The sequence below is a fragment of the Ammospiza caudacuta genome, chromosome 9, assembly GCF_027887145.1.
Source record: "Ammospiza caudacuta isolate bAmmCau1 chromosome 9, bAmmCau1.pri, whole genome shotgun sequence".
NCBI classification, from domain to species: Eukaryota; Metazoa; Chordata; class Aves; order Passeriformes; family Passerellidae; genus Ammospiza; species Ammospiza caudacuta.
The window spans coordinates 30,692,746-30,714,017 of NC_080601.1; the positions used below are offsets into that span (position 1 = coordinate 30,692,746).

The 21,272-nt window shown below is 38.9% G+C and overlaps 1 protein-coding gene across 4 annotated transcripts in view; it reads right to left on the bottom strand.

The window, feature by feature from the left end:
- Window positions 1-21,272, bottom strand: part of NRAP (nebulin related anchoring protein) — a 49,729-nt gene that overhangs the window by 2,785 nt on the left and 25,672 nt on the right. For 3 of the 4 annotated variants that reach the window (XM_058810263.1, XM_058810261.1, XM_058810260.1), the window contains exons 22-41: window positions 20,917-21,021; window positions 20,376-20,483; window positions 19,445-19,756; window positions 18,313-18,417; window positions 16,190-16,288; window positions 14,259-14,363; window positions 13,752-13,859; window positions 13,206-13,319; window positions 11,729-11,926; window positions 10,132-10,236; window positions 9,013-9,111; window positions 8,089-8,193; window positions 7,615-7,722; window positions 5,703-6,014; window positions 4,770-4,874; window positions 4,005-4,103; window positions 3,783-3,887; window positions 2,158-2,265; window positions 1,185-1,496; window positions 789-941 (exon numbers count right to left, since the gene is read on the bottom strand). In XM_058810263.1, the coding sequence (XP_058666246.1) occupies window positions 789-941; window positions 1,185-1,496; window positions 2,158-2,265; window positions 3,783-3,887; window positions 4,005-4,103; window positions 4,770-4,874; window positions 5,703-6,014; window positions 7,615-7,722; window positions 8,089-8,193; window positions 9,013-9,111; window positions 10,132-10,236; window positions 11,729-11,926; window positions 13,206-13,319; window positions 13,752-13,859; window positions 14,259-14,363; window positions 16,190-16,288; window positions 18,313-18,417; window positions 19,445-19,756; window positions 20,376-20,483; window positions 20,917-21,021 (2,865 nt within the window). The remainder of the gene's footprint in view (window positions 1-788; window positions 942-1,184; window positions 1,497-2,157; window positions 2,266-3,782; window positions 3,888-4,004; window positions 4,104-4,769; window positions 4,875-5,702; window positions 6,015-7,614; window positions 7,723-8,088; window positions 8,194-9,012; window positions 9,112-10,131; window positions 10,237-11,728; window positions 11,927-13,205; window positions 13,320-13,751; window positions 13,860-14,258; window positions 14,364-16,189; window positions 16,289-18,312; window positions 18,418-19,444; window positions 19,757-20,375; window positions 20,484-20,916; window positions 21,022-21,272) is intronic. The other variant, XM_058810262.1, reaches the window with a different exon arrangement.

Genomic DNA, 21,272 nt, shown 5'->3' on the forward strand with positions numbered 1-21,272 from the left:
TACTCAACCATAGTTTTCACTTATTTCCTGAGTAGCTTTTCAGATGGGAATGTAAATCATGGGTACGTGCTGTTTCTCTTGGTCTGGATTTCTTACCAAAGTTAATAATTAAATGATCAAAATATTTGAAGTGCAGTGCTTCTCTTTTCTTGTAGCTGAATGGTTCCTAACTGTAAGGGCTACGAGATTCCTGTATGGATTTCTGCTCTCTTGTACTGGGACACTGCAGACTGGGAGTCATCCCTGTGACAGAAGGAAAGCCTGGAAGATTCCTGCTTGTAATATCTTTAACCTTGGGCTGGACAGAGGCAGAGGAGGCTGGAGCATTGCCTCTTTGCACAAAGCCTCCCACAGCACATATTATCTGTCAGGAGCCTACACTCAGCCTGTCAATACGGCTGCCAGTGGAGATTACACGGCAACACTGAATTACATGGCAACATGTGGTTCCTGATGAAATTAGGAAAAGAGAATGGGAGTCGCATGGGGAGTCCCTTCTACCTCTGCTTCTGCTTTCCTCAGTGGTACTAGGACACTTGGAGATGTGACATCATCCACAAGTTGGGGAAAACACATCCTGACACGACACTGCTGAACTCCCTTCAATGGTTCCTTCAAATTAAGATGTGCACTAAGGCACAAAGCTTCATGAGAGAAGTGCACATATCCTGTTCAGGTAATAGGGAGAGCTGTAGACTCCAGGGAGCATTCAAAAGTGTTGGACAGGATGTGTGCAGGTAAGGAGCAGAGCTGTGGGGATTTGTGACAAGATGGTTTGCTCTACTTACAGCTCCAGGTCTGTACTGAGCAGAAGGCTGCAGCAATCCCATTTCCCGAAGGTATGCCAGCTCAGCAGCTCTTCTTGCCATTTCAACTTTGTGGGAGCCTGGGGGAGTCCAGCCAATGCCTCTGAGCCAGTTCAAGTCAGATTTGTATTTTATCTGAGAGAATGAAACATACACCAGGATGTATTATTTTGTTGAGCTCTAACCAAATCACATGCCCTGGGTATTCAAGACAGAGCATATAAAGGAGCAGCAGGGTCAATAATAAAAAATTGTTCATTTTTAGCAAGCAGACTGTGGTTCTTTCAAGGTGATCTTGTTGGCAGGTAAGGTTAGCAAAGGAGATTGCACAGACAGCCCCCAGCCCAGGCAAGGACCATGTCACTCAGCCACACTTACATCACTCTGCAGCTTGTAGGCCTGCTTTGCGTGTTTCACATTTAGCTGCTCAGGGTCACAAGTGTATTGGTGCAAGGGCTGCCTGTAGTTAACATTGCTTGCAAGCTGCTGGCTTCTCTTGGCATGGAGGAATCCTGGCTGGTTGAGGTGACTCTGGAACTGTGCCATGTTTAGGGCACAATCACTCCTGTACTGGAGGTCACTCTGGAGTTTCCCCACTCTGAGGACATGTCTGATTTTGGGATCATCATTTGCACTGAGGAGTCCAATCTGCTGGCCTCTGTCTCTCAGGAAGGCTTCTCTGTATTTGTACTGCAGGAAGTACAGAGGAAAATCTCATTTTCACATTCAAATTACCTTCAAATTCTATTATGAAATAACTTATCCTCCTCTGCCTATCAATCATGTTTCCTGTAGTGCACAAAGACTGAGGGTTTGTTTGATATCAAACCACATCTCCTAATCTAACAAGACACTTTAGAAGAATTACTTTTGTGCTCATTTTTAAAGGAGTGGAAAGACTTAGGGGGCCCAAAATGCTCATCTCTCAAAAGTAATCAGAGATCCTCCTACTGTTGCACTCTTGGGTACACACAATACAGAGCTCAACCAATGAAGCTCCTCCATCTTTAGCTTTCTTGCCAGCTGTGGTCTTCTGTGTTCAAAGATAACCCACTTTATCCTAGACCATGCTTTAACTATTCATAGCCTAGTATCTATATTATTTGATTAAATCATAATATGTCTTCTTCCCAAGAAAAGCTCTTGGCACATAAGAACAAGCCTGGTATTGGACATTATTAATGGTAGATTTCAATTGGAAATCTTTGCACTTAACCAGCACTTTGTTTCATTGGATCACCAATTTTCCATACCAGAATAATGTTCATTCATGTCAGACTTCGGCCATTTTTGCAGGATGGGGTGGCTTGGGAAGAGGGTTGGGAAGTGTTTGAAACAGAACAATTCTTACATCACTAGCAATCTCTCTTGAAGCCTTTGCTGTCTGGAATGGGATGGCGTCAATCCTAAAATCATAGCCAGATGCCCTTGTCTGTTCCCAAGATGTTTTATACAATTTCTGTGTTGAAAAGAAAAGAACAAAAAAGTCATTTCCCCCTGCAGTTTCTTAAATGCAGTTCCATAACTGCAATAATAAATGTTTTATCCTACTGGGCTTATTTGTATCAAGAGTCATCAGTACTATCTCCAAGGTTTTGATCCAGTTCTATAGCACTTCAACTTCTTTTCTATTCACCATAATGATAAAATGCATCATCTGAAAAGTGCCACCAGGGTTTCCTTTTGTACTTGAATGTGGTTGTTTTTGATGTGATTTAATTTCTATTAGAAACTGTGATGCATCAGTCACATCAATATTGCATTGATATTGCCCTTATTCTCTCTTTTGATGCATCCACTCACAGTGTCTTGGGTTTCCTGGCATCCTAATTTCAATACCAGTTATTTCGAGCTTTTCAAATGATCCTCATCTCTATCCTCAGCCACATGTGGCTTCATTAACTCATGTGGAATAACAGCCGGTTCTAATGTGACTTTGAGGCTGTGAATCACATTTACATCCTGAAGAGAAGTTGCTCTAGATTTGGTTCTTCTTCCATTAGTAGCTTTCTTAAAATAGCTTCCAGTCTGCAGTTCGTACTACACAGCCATGGTATCTTAGCTGACACTTTCAGCTGTCCCCTTCTGATTTTATTCATTTGCTTTCTGTAAGTCTTTGATTCACCCCTCCTGGGGTTTGTGACCATAGGAAAAGGAGCACAAAATCCACTCCACATTTTAAGACAATCTTCTGTTTCACTGGTGGCTGTACTGCTAGGTGGTAATAAATTTAAAAGTAAATTTAGATGCCAGAAATCCTGCAAGACAGCCAGGGCAGAAGCAATATAAGCATCACTGTACACCCTGCTAACAGGGATGACCTTTCCTTTGTGTGCAATCCTTGCACATATTATTTGACTTTTTACATTTTCCTTTATTGCTTCAAAATTTAATTTCTACTTGTTTCTTTCACCTATCTCAAAGCTCCTAACAAACTAAAGTCATTCTGACCCTACAGGTAAAGACAACAGCTATTTAGTCAGGGAACAGGACATTAGGAATAGACTGAGTTCCTCTGTATGAGATAATGTGGAAACAAATTCTTTTTAAACTAATTCCCCTCACTGATTCAGTTACATTCAGATTGATGACAACTATGCCTAAGGGATCATTTCAACACAGTGTTGCAGCTTCAGAAAGGTAGAATACATAGTCTAGGAAAGAGGATTCTCCCTCCTCCCTCACCCAAACAAAACAGAAAAGATTTTAATTTGTAACTAATCATATTTATAATGAAGGTTTGAAATCCTTAATAATAGCTTACTGCCCTAGAAAATTAAATGAATGCTCAAAAGAAAAATTAGCAGACTTTACCCAACTCCCCCAGCCCAAACCTAGCAACATGTTGGCTGTTCACTGCCTCTGGCTTATTTTAGTTCTGGTCAGGCTCAGAGAACTTGGCTTCTACATACATGAAGGTTTTTATTTCCAGATAAGTTTACCAAGCCAGCTCCCCAGAGGAGAAGGTTTACTTACATCACTGATGTAGAGTGCATTTTGGCGGGCTCGGATGAAATCCGGATGATCGGGAGGCAGGGTGTACCTGTGCCTGTCTTCAGAACCTCCAGCCTTGTACAGCCTCTGTGGGGCCAAAAGTCATTGAATGCAGGTCATACTGGAAGCAATGTCAAGAGCAATTCTTTCATCCATCATGGTACAGCAAAATTAAGGTCACTTATACATTAGAAGGAAACCTACGTCATTGCACTGGAGGTAGCTGTTTTTGGCATGAATCAAACTCGGAGAGTCAGCCACAGCAGTGAACTTCAGACTTTCTGGCTTCTGACGGTACTTTATCTGAGAGGGGCAGGAGGCAACAAAAACAAACAAAGGAAAAAAAACAGGATATGTTTTTGTTAATGATATATGACAATTCCAGGAGTGTGTTAACTGGGGTAAAACATAAAAGACACTTTCCTGAGGCTGCTGTTCTGCTTTAGTCTCAGTTGCTCTTTCAGCTAGGGACTGGGGATGCCTTTGTATCAGGCACAGGACTTTTTTGTGATTGTGTCTATGTGAGTGTGTGCACAAAAGACTTCCCACTAAAATTGACATGCAAAAAGCTTTTGAACACTACGCTTTTGACAGCTCATAATTTTTCTCCATTAATGCATGATACTGAGCAGGCAAATGCCCCTTCATTGTGGTTGTCAGTGCTGTATCTTTCTACACAACTTCCATAACCACCTGCTTAGAATTTCATAATGGAGTTTCCTGCATTTATTTATTCCTACATGTTTTGCCTATACTCTTGTGTTTCATTTGGAATGGAAAATATTCAGCAGGTGTCACACAGTGGACTTGCGTCTCCCATACTGCTTCTTGGTAACTTACACCTTGTATAAACAGGCTCCCACATCAAAAGGAAATGATAAGCTACATTCGTAAGTGTCATGTAACGAGGAGCCTTGATGGTAAACAATTCCTACAGACTTGCTATCCCATGAAAGATTTATCAGTTACCTCACTGATGAGCTCTCCAGCCTTCTTTACACTTTCTATCTGCGGAGATCTCAGAGCCATCCAACCAACTCCTTTCATGAAGTTCAGGTCTGATTTATAGCGATGCTGTTGAAAATGAAAATTGTTAACTATCAGTTTTGTATCCACAGCTATTAAGGTTTTTTAAAAAACTCCCTGGTTCATATTCACATTTGGAGGTATTTCATTTGCCATGCACATATCAGATCGTAAAGCCAAACTGTTTGCATTTGTTCGTTCCACCAGGAATTAAATAATGTATCATATGCAAGTTACAAGAGAAGGCCCCACGAGTGAATTAGTATGACTCAAAGCAGTAAGTAATAACCTGTTTGTACTGGGCGTAAAAGAATCTCTTTTGAAATAATTTTATGAGGTGAGTACAAGTCAGGAATACTAATTATTTTATCTGGTTCATGGTTCCTCGTTAACCCCATTTCTAGGAGGACATATTACTCTTTCTTTACTTACATTAAAGGCTTGCTTTTAGCTCCTAATCTATTAAAGAAAATCAGGCAGACCCAATAAAAAGTGAAAGTCAGCAAAGTGCCCACAATCCCAACAATCCTGACTTCACTTCAGAGTCATGGTGTCTCACTGTGTGACTTTAATCCAATCATCCAACCTTCATTTTTGTTCTCCCCTGTATGTACAAAGGACATGACAATCAACTAACTCATGTGTGCCATACATTACTCTACTAGGCAGTGAGGGTATCAGGCAAAACCATCATCACCATTTGTTTGGATTCCTGATTTGGGGTTCTAAAGGTGAGAGCCAAGTGGTGAGGCTCTCCCTCACATCCTATCCAGTCCCTCATCCTATCTTGTCCCTCTCTAGTCAGGATCAGGAGCAGCCTGAGCTGCTGGTACATCCTATTACTGAGGCTGGTAGTGTCCAAAAGAAAGATTTTACCTCACTCTGCAGCATGTGGGCTCTTTTGGCCCACTTCATCTTCATGTCTTCGGGAAGTGCCGTAAATTCATGGAGTCTCTTTCTGTAGTCTTGATCACTTGCTAAGGCTTGGGCTTTCCTGGCATGGACTAGATTGACCATGTCCATGGGCAGATGAAACTGGGACCACACATCTTGGGATCCCTTCTTATACTCTTGTTCACTCTGTAATTTGGCGGTGCGCAAGCAGTGCAGCAACCTGGCGTCATCCAGAACACTTCTGGCACCAATGCATTTTCCTCTCTCCATCACAAAATTGTGTTTATATTGGTACTAAAAATTTAGAAAAAGGGGAAAAGAGAAAATGTGCCAAACTTAGACCAGCTATTCAACATAAATAACTTAAGATAAATTACTAAAACATCTATGTTTTCTGTAATACCAGTCAAAGTATGTAGCAGTAGAAAGCAATTGTTTGAATATCTCATTGCTCTCAAATTTAAATACCACAGGAGCTGCAACATTAAAGTTAAGTGCATCTCATTGCATTTTCTGAATATGCCCAAAACATTGATCGTGTTTAACCTCAAATCATGTACTTTTATTATCCCTCTAAGAATTCTATTCCCATCAGAATAGGGAATGAGAATATGAGAGAAACAAACAAAAGACAGAAGAAAAAGAAATCTATACAAAAGCAAAACACCATGCACTCTGTAGCCTTCAGATTTGCAAATGCCACCCAGCTATTTTAAAGAGTAAATTCAGTTTTCCTGGAAAGAATAAGAACCAGCAACCCCTCATTCTCATCTTAGCTGGGACTATGACTCTCCCTGTGATCTTGCATTTATCCTCTCTGTGAAATAGTGATGATGATGATAATGCTTATTTATACAGCATCAACAGGGTGCTTAGAACTTTAAAGGGAAGGCCTGGGCCCTGAAGAGTTCATAATGTAGTTGAAATGGGATAATAACACTTATCTACCACACAAGAGAGTTGTGGGGATTAAATTACAGCATCTAATGTTTATAAAGTGCTTCCAAGATGAAGGGCCAAATTCAGATCTGTTGTAAGTGGATGTAATTCTATTACAGACTTGTACCCTCTAGAGCAGATCTGAAGCTGTAACCAAAAGCACTCTGCAAAATATGGTTAAGTACATATTATAAATTACAACTAGAAATGGTTGCTTCATTAAAGAAACAGGTGTGAAATATATTCATATTTTATCATGTAAGAGATAAAGTATGCAACTAAGTACCACATAAAATGAAGACTTTTTCTATCTTCTTAGAATTTATTAAATATCTTGTGAAGAAGGGATGAACTTAGGCTTTCTGAGAAATGGGTATCACCATGTCTGAGTGTTTTGCATACAACAATCTAAATTATGGGATATTTATAAGAATAAGATTACTTGTTTCTTCTATTTTAGAAGTTAAGGGGATACATATTTACAGGAATTTGCACTGATTTTTCTTCTTAACCAGACAGGGAACTCCTGATTTTTGGAGATTCAAAGAACCCTCAGCTTTTTCTGACTTCATTTCAATTTGGAAATACTAAACAGTTCCAAAAGTCAGCTCAAAACAGAATGCACAGAGTTAGTGGGCACTTTATGTTATGAGGAGCCAACTGCCTGAAAAAGGGCAGAATCCCTTTTCTTTCTGTTTGCAAATACTTTAATTCATTTGCTATTTCCCACTGGAAGATGTTTAACCTGGCTTGGTTCCCGATTAGCAGCAATTCTTCCTCATCTTTTTTTTCCTAATTCACACAAAGAATCTCATTCATAAGTAATATATTCTGTCTCACACTTGTCTCACATGATTATGGAGTTGCTTTAATTCAGTAAAATCTGCTTTAGACATTGTTTTACATGAAGTTAACAGAAATTAGGCAAGAAGGGAGGTTGAATCATTCAACTCACATCACTGGCAATTTCTCTGGAGGCCCTGGCAGTCTGGAAGGGGAGTGCTTCCATTGTCAGCTTGTAGCCTTGAGCACGTAGATTATGCCAAGATTCTCTGTATTTTGCCTAAAGTAGGAAAGGCACATGTAGACTGCTGCTTTACTTTTAAATGCACAAAGGAACAAACAAAGGAACCATCTTTCATTTGTTATTCTGTGTTACAGTCTCATTCTTTATAATCAAAGGAATTTTTTTTAAATTATCTTTGGGAAATCCTACTAACTCAGACAAAACATGTCTCGTTCTTTATGTAGATTTAATTTACTCACAACTGTATACATGCTAATGAAGATTTAATTTGATTATAATCAAATCAAGGAAAGCATAAATAGAATAGACCTCAAATTTCCTCTACTTATTCATCTTCCTTGCCACTGCACAATTCATCCTGCATCTGAAATAAGTTGTAAGAAATACAGAACAAATTCTTACATCACTGAGGTTGGCTGCATTTATTCTTGCCCGTGTAAACTCTGGCAGACCCAGTGTTGGTGTGTAGTGATGCTGACTGTCCTCTCCTGCTGCTTTATACAGGCGCTAGCAAAGAGATGAAAGAGACAACTGAAATTAATTTTCTGTCTTGTTTCAATAATACAACAGCAGTACTTAAGTTGTTAATGACTGTGACAACTGTAGTCAACCATCACTGAAAATAGCTGAGGATATCATTGAAACTGTGAAGTTTTTTTCTGGGCATAAAGATGTGGGGCTTTTGCTGGGCATAAAGGATATTTACACTAATTTTTATAAATATATGATGATGCCAAACCACTACATTCTCAGCCCGGCATTGTTATATTCCCAGCAAGGCGAAAGTAGACCTAAGAATGTCAAGGGCAACATGAATGTGTGTGAAATAAAAAGGCAAATATTTCTGGTAGACTGGGAATATTTTCTAGCTTGAATTTTTTTCTTCAAGTTATTATATATGACTTTGATAATTTTTCTATAGGTTTTGGGTTTTTTTTTCCGAATTTAGACCAGTGATTCTTCTCTAAAAAAGAAAAGGCTCTTTGAGAAGCTCTCAAAGATGGATCATACTATGCAAATGAGTTCCCTCTAGAACACCCCACAGTCCTGATTTTTGAGTCTCCATTTCATACAAAAAACTTGATAATGGAACTCTGTTGTTTGGATACTATGTGAGCTTTTTGAAAGAGATTGAATTGAAAACTGTATTAAATACTTGGGAAAAATAAAAGTGATCTAACTGTGAAAAAGCACAAACCAGTGATGCTTTCACCTTTTTTTGATGCATTTTGCTTTCAGAACAGGGTTGTCTCTTTCCCAGTTCTCCATCCCCAGCTTGCTGCATTTTGAAAAGCATATTTTCTGATTCACGTTAGGAGAGCCTACCTCATTAGCAATCATATTGCTGAATTTTGCATGAAGGAGGCCAGGAGAGTCTGTCACCGATGTGTACTTGAAGGAATGTGGCTGCTGACGATATTTACTCTGAGTTCACACACAAAGAAAAATGAGCAGAATAAGTAAACTGCCTTGTCAGATAAGGGATTTTTTCCAATTCTAGTGGAATTCCACTGCTTCTTGTGCTTAAAACTCTAGTTTGTCTATTGATCCTTAGACTAATTTACCTTTTGCTATTCTGAGTTAGGTGCATTCAAATTTCACAGGGAACATGAAAAGTAAATAAGGAAAAAGACATGAAAGAAAAGTGCTGCCGTGCTGAATATGCTGAAAACAGTAATGAGATTATTTCATCCCTTGGTGTCATTAACCCAGGGTAGTGGAATTAAAGCAAAGGCAATCCAGTCCAGAGAGAGAAGAAGCTGCACAAACCTACTGGATTTTTTGTGAAAAGGTTTCACCTGGCCTGTGGTCTGATGCCAGAATTGTGAACTAAACGACTACAAGATCACTGCAAGCAGGAACTTGTTCCTTAGAACACAATTCCTACTTTTCTTCATTTCACATCTATGTGAATATAGGCAAAAATGCAGGATTTAAAACTATGAGAAACTGTACGAAGAGAACAGGACAGATGAAATAAAAGTCCAGTTACAGAGGAAGAAAAATGACAACGCACAAAAGCAGCAGGTGAACAAGAAGACTGACTGTAAAACAGGTGCAGAGATGAGGACTCTGTAATATTCTGGGCACTGCAAAGCTCATTCTAATTTTGGAGAAATAATACAAGGTATTTATTACAGATAGGCACAGCTTTACTTTTAGTTGGAAAAGCCCATTTAAATTCCTAAATAAATAACATAAAATAAATACCTCCTGGGTCTGAAACACAGGAGAAAAGACTTGCAAAATAAGTTAGCAAAAGTTTGCAAAGCCTAAAACTCCATCAGGTTCACCCATCTGCAGTTAGGACACGAGTGGAATGATCAAACGCAAGGGGAGGGAGTCTGGCATTATCCACTGAGTCACTTTGCCAGCCCAATCTAATAGAAAGACATCTGGCAAACTCTTGTTCGTAGTGGAGAAATCAAACCCCTCTTTTGTTACCTCGCTGATGAGTTCAGAAGCTTTCTTCTTCCCTTCAATCTCCAGGGCCCCTGGGGTAATACATCCAACGCCTCGCATAAAGTTCATGTCAGAGCGATATAAATTCTAAGGAAAACCAAGCAGAAGTAATTACGAGCTTGCATTTGAGATGCCCTATATTTATTCACCCAAAAATATGCAATAACTCCATTAAAATTAGTATCTACCACAGAGAGTTTGTACACATTGCCCTAAGATCTTGTGTTTATGAATGTGTCTGTGTGAATACAGCCCTGGCAGATCTACAGCACAGATGCAGGATTCTGAGGACTACTGAGCCTCATGAACACCAAATGCTACTTGAACTTCTGTCTTCCATTTCTAACCTTGAAAAAACTTTTTTCAGGTACATGAATTTTCTTCATATATAATACATAAATCACAGGTAGATATTATTGATTTATAAATTTACATAAAATGAGACCAGTTTATAAAAACATAGGAAAATATGGTTTTTTTCTTTCTCTTTTAAGTAAGAGAAACTGCAGACAAACTAACCTTGATTTCTAACAGTTCTGAATGGTCATAATATAAGCAAGGAACACTAAGGAAAAATAGCACTGAACCACTGCATACACATCATTAAAATATTTTCCAGACCACCAAACCTATCACTGACTTCCTGTAAATATTAATATTTCAAAAGTTACCAATTGGTTCCTGATAAATACATTATAACAATATTATTTCATTTCATAATGAGATGGATGAGGAGTAGGATGGATGGAAACCTGCCTCAGAATCTCTGATAATGTGTAATCCAAATTAGGATTACACTTGTTTGGACACATCCTGTCATCTCTAAGTCTGTTTGCTGATATGTTAAGGTGATATATAGTAGCATTTTGTGGCCAGGTAGGTTTTTAAGATACAGCCCCTCCTGAGGACTGAAGGGGCAATGTGATCTATGAAAAGCCCTTTGTTCAAGGCTCTGCCTACAGATTTGTAAGGCATTATTAAGTTAATTTTACTCAAGACTATGTAGGGAGTTAAGCTCATCCTTAGAATTTCAATGGATGTGTCTTGGGCCAGAGCTTATAAGTATCCTACAAATTCAATCTTTCTTGTGAAAGTACACATGAAATTTCACCCAGATCCAAATCAAGTTGTAAACACCAGTTGGTAAAGGGTTTGCATTGTTAGAAAGACCTTAAAAAGGGTATTTTTACCAACTGTCCAATCATCCTCACTTGCAAACCCTTCTCTACCCAGTCGTCAAAGTCTACTTTATCTCTAGTTTCTACTAGACTTTATTCTTTCTACTATTCTATTCAACTATTCTTTCTTTATTCTTTCTACTACTTTATCTCTAGTTTCTCTAGTCTCTACTAGACTTTATTCTCCAGTTTCCACTAGATACTCTAGTAGTATCTCTACTACACATTGTTCCACTGCGCAGTGAGACAAACGCCTCATTCCTCCACGTAATCGAGGGGGAACAGCCATTGTTTACCCCTCAGCTCTGCCCAAACACTTGCTGCCACTTGCTCACGAGCTGGAGCAGAGCTGCTTTGCCCCAGAACCAGCAGGAAACATGGCAGTGCCACGCTGCAGTCACCTCACTCTGCAGTCTGTAGGCGTTCTGGGCGCAGCGCAGCCTCACGTCGTCGGCCAGAGCCGTGTACTGGTGGAGCAGCTGCCTGTACTCCTGCTCGCTGACCAGCGACTGCGCCCTCCTGGCGTGCACCAGGGGCATCATATCCAGAGGCAGGTGGAACTGAGACTTCGTGCCCTCAAAACCTTGCTTGTATTTCACCTATCAAGCGAGAAAGAGATCACATAGATATCACGGCAAAGTAATTAAAATTCAGGTTTTGATCAGGAGAGACGTTCCTCATATTTCTTCCATTTTGCAGTATAAATTATTCTTTTTAGAACAAGCTCCCAAACTTGTTTAACCATACTGTGAAAGATCAATAATTATAATTAGAATATGTGGCAGCCTATACTTCATCAAAAAGTAGCCATCTATATTATATTAAACTGAGATTATTTATTTGTTAAAACTTGATACATTGAATCTATAAAATTAAGCAAACTGGCAAGAGAAGTCCTAATTTACTGCATTTTTTTAAAGTACCACAAGAAGAGGCAGCTACTGCCCAAGTAAAACATGCAAGCAGGTTATTTGTTGATTTGGCCAGTTTAGTTTCATAATTCTAGACTAATATTTAGTGCTGGGTTGGTTTTTTTTTTTACTTCTTGTCTCTGTCCAAGAGAAGAAAGGTGCAGAAATCTTCAAAAAACTTTTTTCACATGACATTTCCCAATCAGATTATGCAAATTTGAGATGTTCAGGCTGTTCACCAGGATAATGAATATCCAGAGTTATTGGAGTCATCAAATGACTTAGAGTAACCTGACAGATGGATGAATTCTTCAAACACTTTCTACTAGCTGTTCGTCCAAGCCTGCCATCAGTACAAGACCAAGCACTTCTGAGAACCATGAACACACTCCCATATATTTCACTGCTTTCTGGATCAAGCCAGTCTTCAAAATGCACTGAAGAGTTACAATTCTTATAAGCAAACTACAAATGATGTCATTCTTAGCACATGTCAAGACCAAGTGGGAATCGTTCCCCAACCAAAAAAGTCCAGCTTGAAATTCCATAAACTCATTCATCCTTTGGTCTTCCAGAAAAACAATAAATTGAAAATCAACACTGAATTACTAATTTCATTTACTTCTGTACAAAGACCAGTGCTAATTCTCATTTAGACCTGCTTCTGAGTGATGCTTTCACAGAGTAAAATATTCTGTGACAGGCAGTGGGGGTATGAAGCAGAGGAGTGTGAAGATGGAACAGAGGCTTCTTTTACTGTCAAATTAATGTTACTCTAAATAACGTAGAAGAATGGCAAGAATATCACAATTATATTAATATATCTGGAAAGTGGGACAGAAAGCCTAAGTTTAAAATAAGTAGGCTATTCCACAGCTAGTCCACAGCTACGTGCATCTTCCTTGAGGAACTTTTCTCAGTTAGGAAACCAATTCAAGAATGCCCCCATCCTCTTCCTTGTACTTACATCACTCTGCAGAGATGTTGCACGGACTGAATGAGCAATATGAATGTCACCATCCAGGCCACATGAGCCAGCCATCTGCCCTTTCATTTTCTGAAAGGCCTCCTTATATTTGTGCTAAAAAGGAAGCAGGAAGAGAAATGTGGGTAGGAGTAAAGAGAAGTATTAGTCCAGCTGTTAATATCTGAATAAAAGGGCTTCCATAAGATAGCCAATTCTGACAATATTCAGTACGATAGTAAATCTGAATGAAGCTTTAGTGGGCTCTAGGAAGACCTCACCCAACTGCAATTCCTGTGACTGTGCAGTCTCTGCAGCAGGTAAACTGTTCAGCTTTCCTTTCACAAACCTGCCTTTGCTTATTTAACAAGAGCAAAGCATTTTGGAGGCTGCACTTCCGAAAGCAACACTAACTAGTCTGAGGAGATGTCTCCCAGATGCAGAGCTGGCTGGACATGCTGTTCCCATGAAAAGTCACTCAGCAGGGCAGATGTAGTCTGGAGTGACTGGCATGTCCTACTGGACAGCATCAGCAGCAGGTTCACGTACATCACTTATGATTTCACCCGAAGCCTTTGCTGCCTGGAAGGGGATGGCATCCAGTTTCAGCTGATAGCCACCATCTCTCATCCTTCTCCAGGACTCCTTGTAACGAGTCTAGGAAATACAGAACAGAAATTAAGAAGAGTTGCTGTTCAGAGGGTTGACATTGCAGCATTATTGAGACCCTAGAGATGTTACCAGATGAGTTTCATTCTATTCTAATGCAGAGGGCAAACACAAATGAAACCATCAAAGCACAACAGGAATTATTGCAAGACAAATGTCCATTAGCAAATACTATCTATTTGATCATTCTTAATCTTTCTAATGTAGGTGAAGTTGAATAAGAAGTTTGATTTCTCACATTACTTCAGAAGTATTTAGAACATACCATAGAATGATCATATATGGGGGAAATGAAAGAAATCTAGTATGATTTCCTATTTAGGAGAAACAGTGAAGCACTATCAACATTTCCACTTTCCTTTAAAATATTAAAAGTCAGGTTTATACCTCACTGATATTCATAGCATTTAATTTGGCCTGCAGGATTTCAGGAAGATCTGTTGTTGGTGTATACTGATGCTTTATACTCTCTCCATGCTCCTTGTACAGCCTCTGCAAACAGAGATGAATTTCAGTAGCAAGTACTCTCTACATGTTCAATCATTAGTTCAAACAAAAACATTAACAATTAAGTTTATGGAAAGCAAACACTACAGAAAAGCAGCAGAGGCTTAATAAATACAGGTATTGTATCAGTCAAAATGGATTCAAAAGCCTTTGGGATCTGATACACTTATCAGCTAGAGTGTGCTAGAGAGGAGCTCCTTGAAGTTTTGAGTGTGTAAATCAATGTATATGAAAATTTAGATATTTTAATATTAATTTGATAAAACTTCTAACATATGTGGTTGGGAAGAAGATAAATAAACAGTAGTTATTAAGGGTATGCAGCAATGAGTGGCCCACTAACACTTTGAAATTCCACAGAAATACAGGGAGTTGAAGACTCCCAAACACCTCTCCAAAGGTGTTCAATTTTGGCAGATAAATTGGATGGTAATTATTTGTGCAATTACTCCAAATTTATCTCCAGAGTCAGTTGCAAAGGGTGCTCAATAGTCAATGGGAAGAGATTGCAACACCTCAGAGTGTGATTTATCCCATCACAGAAGAGGTGTCTGTGTGTGCCACTCACATCAACCCTTGGAGGAAGAGCACAGAGCTGGCCCAGGACCAAATAACTTTCAGATGTCTGCAGACAGGTAAGAGGAGTTCCATGCAATTAACTGGAGCTGGAACTTCCCCTACAATGGCTATGCAGATTTCTCCTTCTCATATTACTTTTCCTTACTAGCCTAGTTTTCTTCTTTCATTGACACCACAACTTTCAGATGGGTACAGACAGACACTTTCCTTTCCTTGGCCTTAGATCTGACCCATGTCTGCAGCACCTGACTTGCCTTTTGCAGGCTATTATTTCTCCAGGAGAGTTTGAGACCCTCTGGATTAGAATGGACTCCTCCATTTCACCTGTCTGACACTTTTTTAGCAGCTGGGCCCACTTGTATTGCAGCTCTCTAAGAGGAAAATTAATGAGAGCTCCATGTGTGAAGAAGTAGAGCACCAGACTGATTTTGACTGTGACTCAGTGAAACAAAATTACTTATATTTATCCTGCCTGAGATGTAAGCCTTTTGGGTCTTATTAATTAAACCAAAGGCACAGACGCCAAAAGTATTACAATAGCATGTGTTTTACACAAAGTCTTTCATCTTCTCCTTCACTTTAAAAATATCTATTTTCAAAATAAAACATCCTCTCATGTTTGAAACTTGTCTTTTTTGAGTGACTTTTGCTTATTATTCACTTCTGTATTATCCCAGTTAAGTCTACAATATTTTTAAATCGCTCTTCTATTAAAAATAAACATGTTTAAACACCAAACAGCCTCAATTCTTCCCTTTAAGGTTTCCCCTCCTGGATTTCTCTCTCAGCAGGATGACAGCTTGAAATAATTTATTTTTCCTTCCTTGTCATGCTGCCTTACGTTTTGTTTCCAAAGAATACACAGAAACTGAAATTTGAAAGATCTGTCTGAAAAAGGGAAAGAACCCCAGACATGTTCTTCCTTAATGAATATCAGAAGGTCAAAATTCTTTAAAGGTCAAAGGTCAGTCTTACTCCTAAATTTTACTTCTAAAGATAAGTGGGACAGAAAGTGCTTTCTGTATGAAAATCCCATTCACTTCTGGGGGATCTCTTCCCAATCTAAGTTAGAAACATGCTCTTTGTGGGATGCACCACACCAGAATACAGAAGTTTCATGGTTCCAAAGGATAATCTCAGAGAAAGAAAGAGAGAGAAAGCCAGTGCTTCAATCAGGTCGTTCAAAGAGGATACCACTCTTATAATCATAATGTATATACATTATAACTTACATCTACAGCCTGGTTATAACTAATTCTAGCCTGGATCATCTCAGGAGTGTCTTTAATACTGGTAAACTTCAAAGCATATGGATGCTGACGGTACTTCTTCTGTTGAGCAGAAAAAGATCAAAGCTGTGAATTTTGTGCTGCTCTTTCATGCTATTTGAAAGAGAAAAATCATAGGTTGCTGGAGATTAGAGTGAATTTGTGAACATAATTATTATTCCTCTTTCCTCATCTTTATGTCCTAGGTACTTTCAGATTAATATTTGTTTCAATTCAACAATAACCTTTTGCCAATTAATATTAATCCTTAAATATAAGAAAAATATTTCAAAATCAGGTTCTGCTTACCTAAATACTCCAGAACTCAGGATTTTAAAATCTTTTCTACATTACTTCAAATAGAGTATGACCAATTGTATTTTTCATTTCCAGTTCCTTTAGCAAGGAATGATAGACAATTGTAGTGTTTTAATAATGGCAACTATTTAACTTATTGGTTAGGGGTTTAGGTTACCTCCTTAAACCTGCAGCCAATCTGTGCAGTGGTTGACACAGTACCTAATTGTTATGGCATATCTTCTAGATAATGACATTAATTTTACTTGCTGTTAAGAACTCATAGTAGCTTCTGAGAGCTTCTTGGTTTTGTTATATATACATAATTAAGGTGTAGGCAGTGCAGTGGAAAAAAATGACAGTTTTTCCATTTGGACACGTCACTAAAAGCTACCCTTCCTGCAGGAGTTGTCTTAAATCCATCAATCCATACCTTTATCACTTCTCCAAATACCACATAATAAATTTTCCAAATGCATGAGATAAACTCATGGCTTGTCATTTTCCTTTAAACTGAGCTGTGACCCACACAAGTTTATTTGAAGCAACATCTTGACCCTTCGAAGACTAAAAATACCAATGTAAAACACACAAACACTTTAATGCATTATAAACTTATAAGTAATGTTTTGGTTTCCAAAAGTAATATCCTAAAACTGAGCAATCTTACTGAGTTTAACAGGGAACAAAACTGGTTTATGCCTTGTCTTAATCAAATTTGGAGACAAAGCAGAGTTGACCAGAACATCTCTGCAAAAAGTTGCTAGAGAGGCAATTGTTTTTTATTATATATGGTCACTATATGTATGAAAGGACAAGGCTCAGAGCAACCTAACATTACTTAGTACTCACAAAAAGGTTGAGATGAGCAGCCTAGGGAGTCAAATTTCTACTCAGCAGTTTTCACTATTGAAACACCCAAATGGAATTCACAGTTACTATTCCAGCTGGCATTACTGTGGAAGCTTTTATAAAGCTACCTTGCTTGACACTAGCTGAGGATTTCATTTATTGTGCCTAAAAAATCATCCTTCTTCACAATGGATGATTACATGGGGGGGAAAAATAGTGTTAGCAATCAGCCAGTTGTGAAAGGATGACTATTTTTCTGAGACACCACAGACTGAATGGACACATGGTTTCTGCATTACAGTTATTGAAAAATCACAGGATTCAATCTCTTACAACAACAGATTTGGCCAGCAGGACTACCTCTGAAATAACAGAAACAGAATACTATGAACCTTTTAACCATTTACACCAGAACTTCATTTGAAGGCCTCATTGGACAGGCACAAAATATTCTGGAGTCTGACTTCTCCTGTAAGTGATATTGGTTATAGGGAGAAATAAAGGGTTGATAGATAACTGCAGACAGAGATATCTATATGAATTTCAATGAATATATATGAAAAACGAGCAAGAAAGAAACGTGTATCTGTTACAAAAGGAGGTTCTGGGTCCAATGGCTCCATCTTTTCATCATCTCTCCTGTTTTGGTTCATTAAAAAGGTAGGCTAGTGGGTAGCAATTGAGCACTGTTTGATTGCCATTATTATTCATAATATCATTTGTCACCTACTTTGTTTTTGCAAAGGCTATATGGACTCCTACTGGCATGTGTTTGGTATCTGGTTTCCCTCTAATTACCAGTCCTATCCCTGGTTTTGAGGGCTTTCATGTGGTATGCCTTTTTCTTTCCCCTTTGAGTGGAAATTATTTTAATTTTATACAGACATTTTGCACGCATTATGCAGCAAATTCTGTTACATGCTGTCATGAAATCTCACCTCACTAATGAGTTCTCCTGCCTTCTTAGCCTGTTCCACATTTAATGACCCAGTGGCTATCCATCCAGCTCCTTTCATCCAGTTCAGATCTGCTCTATATCGGTTCTGACAAAGAAAAGAAAATGTCCTATTGTTGGTGTTCACACACTTAAAATGCTATTAAAGGATTCAGACATCTCCAGAACAACAATGAAGTCAAATTAGCGCCTGCTTTTGTTTTATTCACTATTGCACAGTTGCAAGGAAAGCAAAAAAAATACAGAATGAAATAGAAGTATAAGGACTCACCAGCAATTGTGCAATATGCCTTGCAAGGTAATTTTTAAAAGTGGTCTACACCTTACTGTTGGTTGCAATTTTTAGTCTAACTACAGTTTTATTGCATATGGAACACTCTTTAAAAGATCATCTGTGACTTGCAATAAAAAGAAAATGACACAGCATTTCCCAAAGCATACCCTTTTGTTTTACTGGAGAGAAAGCATTTTGGGTTGTTGTTTTTCCATATGTCTTTAAGGAAAAAGAGTACAGCAGCAATTCTCACTTTCCTCACAAAATCTCTCCTACCAACAGTACTGCATTTCAAATGTAAGTCAGGTTTCTCAAGGATGTCACAAAGGTTTCAGCAGTCATACCTCAACAAGGCCTTACACATTTCTGTCTCAGTCTTCTTGAAAAGTTCTGACTTACAACCTCAGAATGGAAAGCTTAACTTAACTGTTTACAGTATCAGACAGCTCATCTGATGGTTACATGTGGTCTCCATATGGAATTTTATCACCAATTTTATCACCATACATTATTTAACCTCCCTGCACATTAGGAAACAAAAATAAATGTACACCATATAGGAATCCTAGTGTTTTATTGGCATTTGAAGTAGGCTTTGAAGAAGCCATGCTCATAAACAGAGTTATAACCCTCCTCAGAAACATTGCATAATTAAGTACACCTCTTGAGGAAATAAGTGGTTAATATTTACTGTTAATATTCACTGTTTAATAGCTGAAAAATTAGGTGCATAAAGGTGTCATGGCATTACAAGCATAAATGTCTGAATAAAGCCAGCGCTAAGTGGGCTGGGAATGGGCAGGATGAGAGAAGGTTGAAAGAGGGGAAGCTTTGGACTTACATCACTTTGCAATCCATAGGCCCACTTGGCCCATGCCACTTTCCTGTCAGTAGGCAGGGCTGTGTACTGGTGGAGAGAGGTCTTGTATCCTATATCTGTGGCCAGATTCTGAGCCTTTTTGGCATGAACAAGGTTAACCATATCCATGGGGATCTGGAACTGGCTCTTGGTGCCCTCAAAAGCCTTCTTGTACTCCAGATCACTCTGCAGCTTTGACATCTGCAGGGAGTGAGCCATCTGCGAATCTTCCTCCACAGCCTTTACTCCAATGAGCTTACCCTTCATCTTCTCATAACCCTCCTTATATTTAACCTGTGAAGAAGAAAACAGACCAAGAGTTAATGATTTAGGCTGCCAAACTGACAGCTCTGCTGGGAGCAAAGCAATGGTCTGCCATTGGTGTGGCATGCTGGGTCCTCAGTACAAAGATCATTTGCAAACAAGAAATGGAATGCCTTAGAAATTAGTGTCTATAAAGAATAAGCCCTTTTTTGATAATAATATGTTCACAAAAACCTGGAAGAAATATTTTCTTTTTGATTCTCTCTAGGAAAAACAACATTCTTCAGGCATAGAGGTCAGAAGGTTCTTTCAGGAATTTTCTAGCCAGGCAGAGGCAGAGATGCATTAAGTTATGATGTTTCACAGGAGATTTCCACTTCATTCTGAGTTCTAAAATTCACCCTCAGGTCAAAATGAGAATAGGAAAACACAGTCAGCATGTGGGAAAAAGCTCTGAATTGCTCAGAGCAACCCTTCTGACTAATTACAGAATGCCAATCACCCAGACAACTCCTCCATCGCTCCTTAGCATGAATCTAGTGAGGGTGGCTCAGGGCACTGAGACATATGTGACACATCCCCAACACTAGCAGCAACCTGGACTGTCAGCTGTCCTGAGAAAAAGGAGGCTGATGGAGACCATACTCACATCACTTGCCAGATCCCTCTTTGCCTTAGCTGTCAAGAATGACAAAGCATCCAAACGAAGCACAAATCCTTTTTCCTTCTGCTTCTCCCAGCTACTCCTGTAGAGTTTCTAAAGAGATGACAACAGCACAGTTTCTTTACTATTTTCAATCCTTTCTATTTCTTCTATAGTCACAGTGAAAGCTCTCAAGTAATGAGTCCCTCCTGTACTCCATGCCCAGAAACAGTATGGCTACAGATCAGAACCTGGTGTCCTCCCTTAAAAATCCTGTAACTGTGGATGCTGTGGTTACTGAAACCCCAATATCTCACTGGTTCCAGCAAAACTGTCAGTGTGCCACTTGCCTGGAAGAGTGTGAAAAATGCACAGCTCCAAACTCTAGAAGTGGCAGGTCTTCAGAGCAGCAGATTTGACCACGATTTATTAGGAGTGTGGGATTAAATTTCAAGATTTTAAATCTAAAACACGAGGACCTTCTCTGAGAAAGAACATAACTTTTACATGCATAACTATTCACAGGAGTGAAGGAATCACACAGTACCTCACTGATATTGGCAGCATTTGCTTTGGCCAGCATGAAGACAGGGTCATCTTTGCTGATGGTGTACTGATGAAGAAACTGCTCTTTCCCTGACCTGTAGGCAACCTGAACACAGGAAGCAAAGCAGAGTCAACAAGCAGTACTCCACATTTAATGATTAAAGAATAGTGGTTAAAACATTCCAAATATCCAAAGATTTGTGAGGGTTAACTTATTTGGGAAAGTTATTCTTTAGCATCTTGAACTTTTGTGTTAAATATAGGGTTAAAAACTGACCTACAGAGTCAGGTTGACTAAACTACTCATGGTTAAATTTCAAGGAAGATGTGAAACAGCACATATATCAGGACATTTTA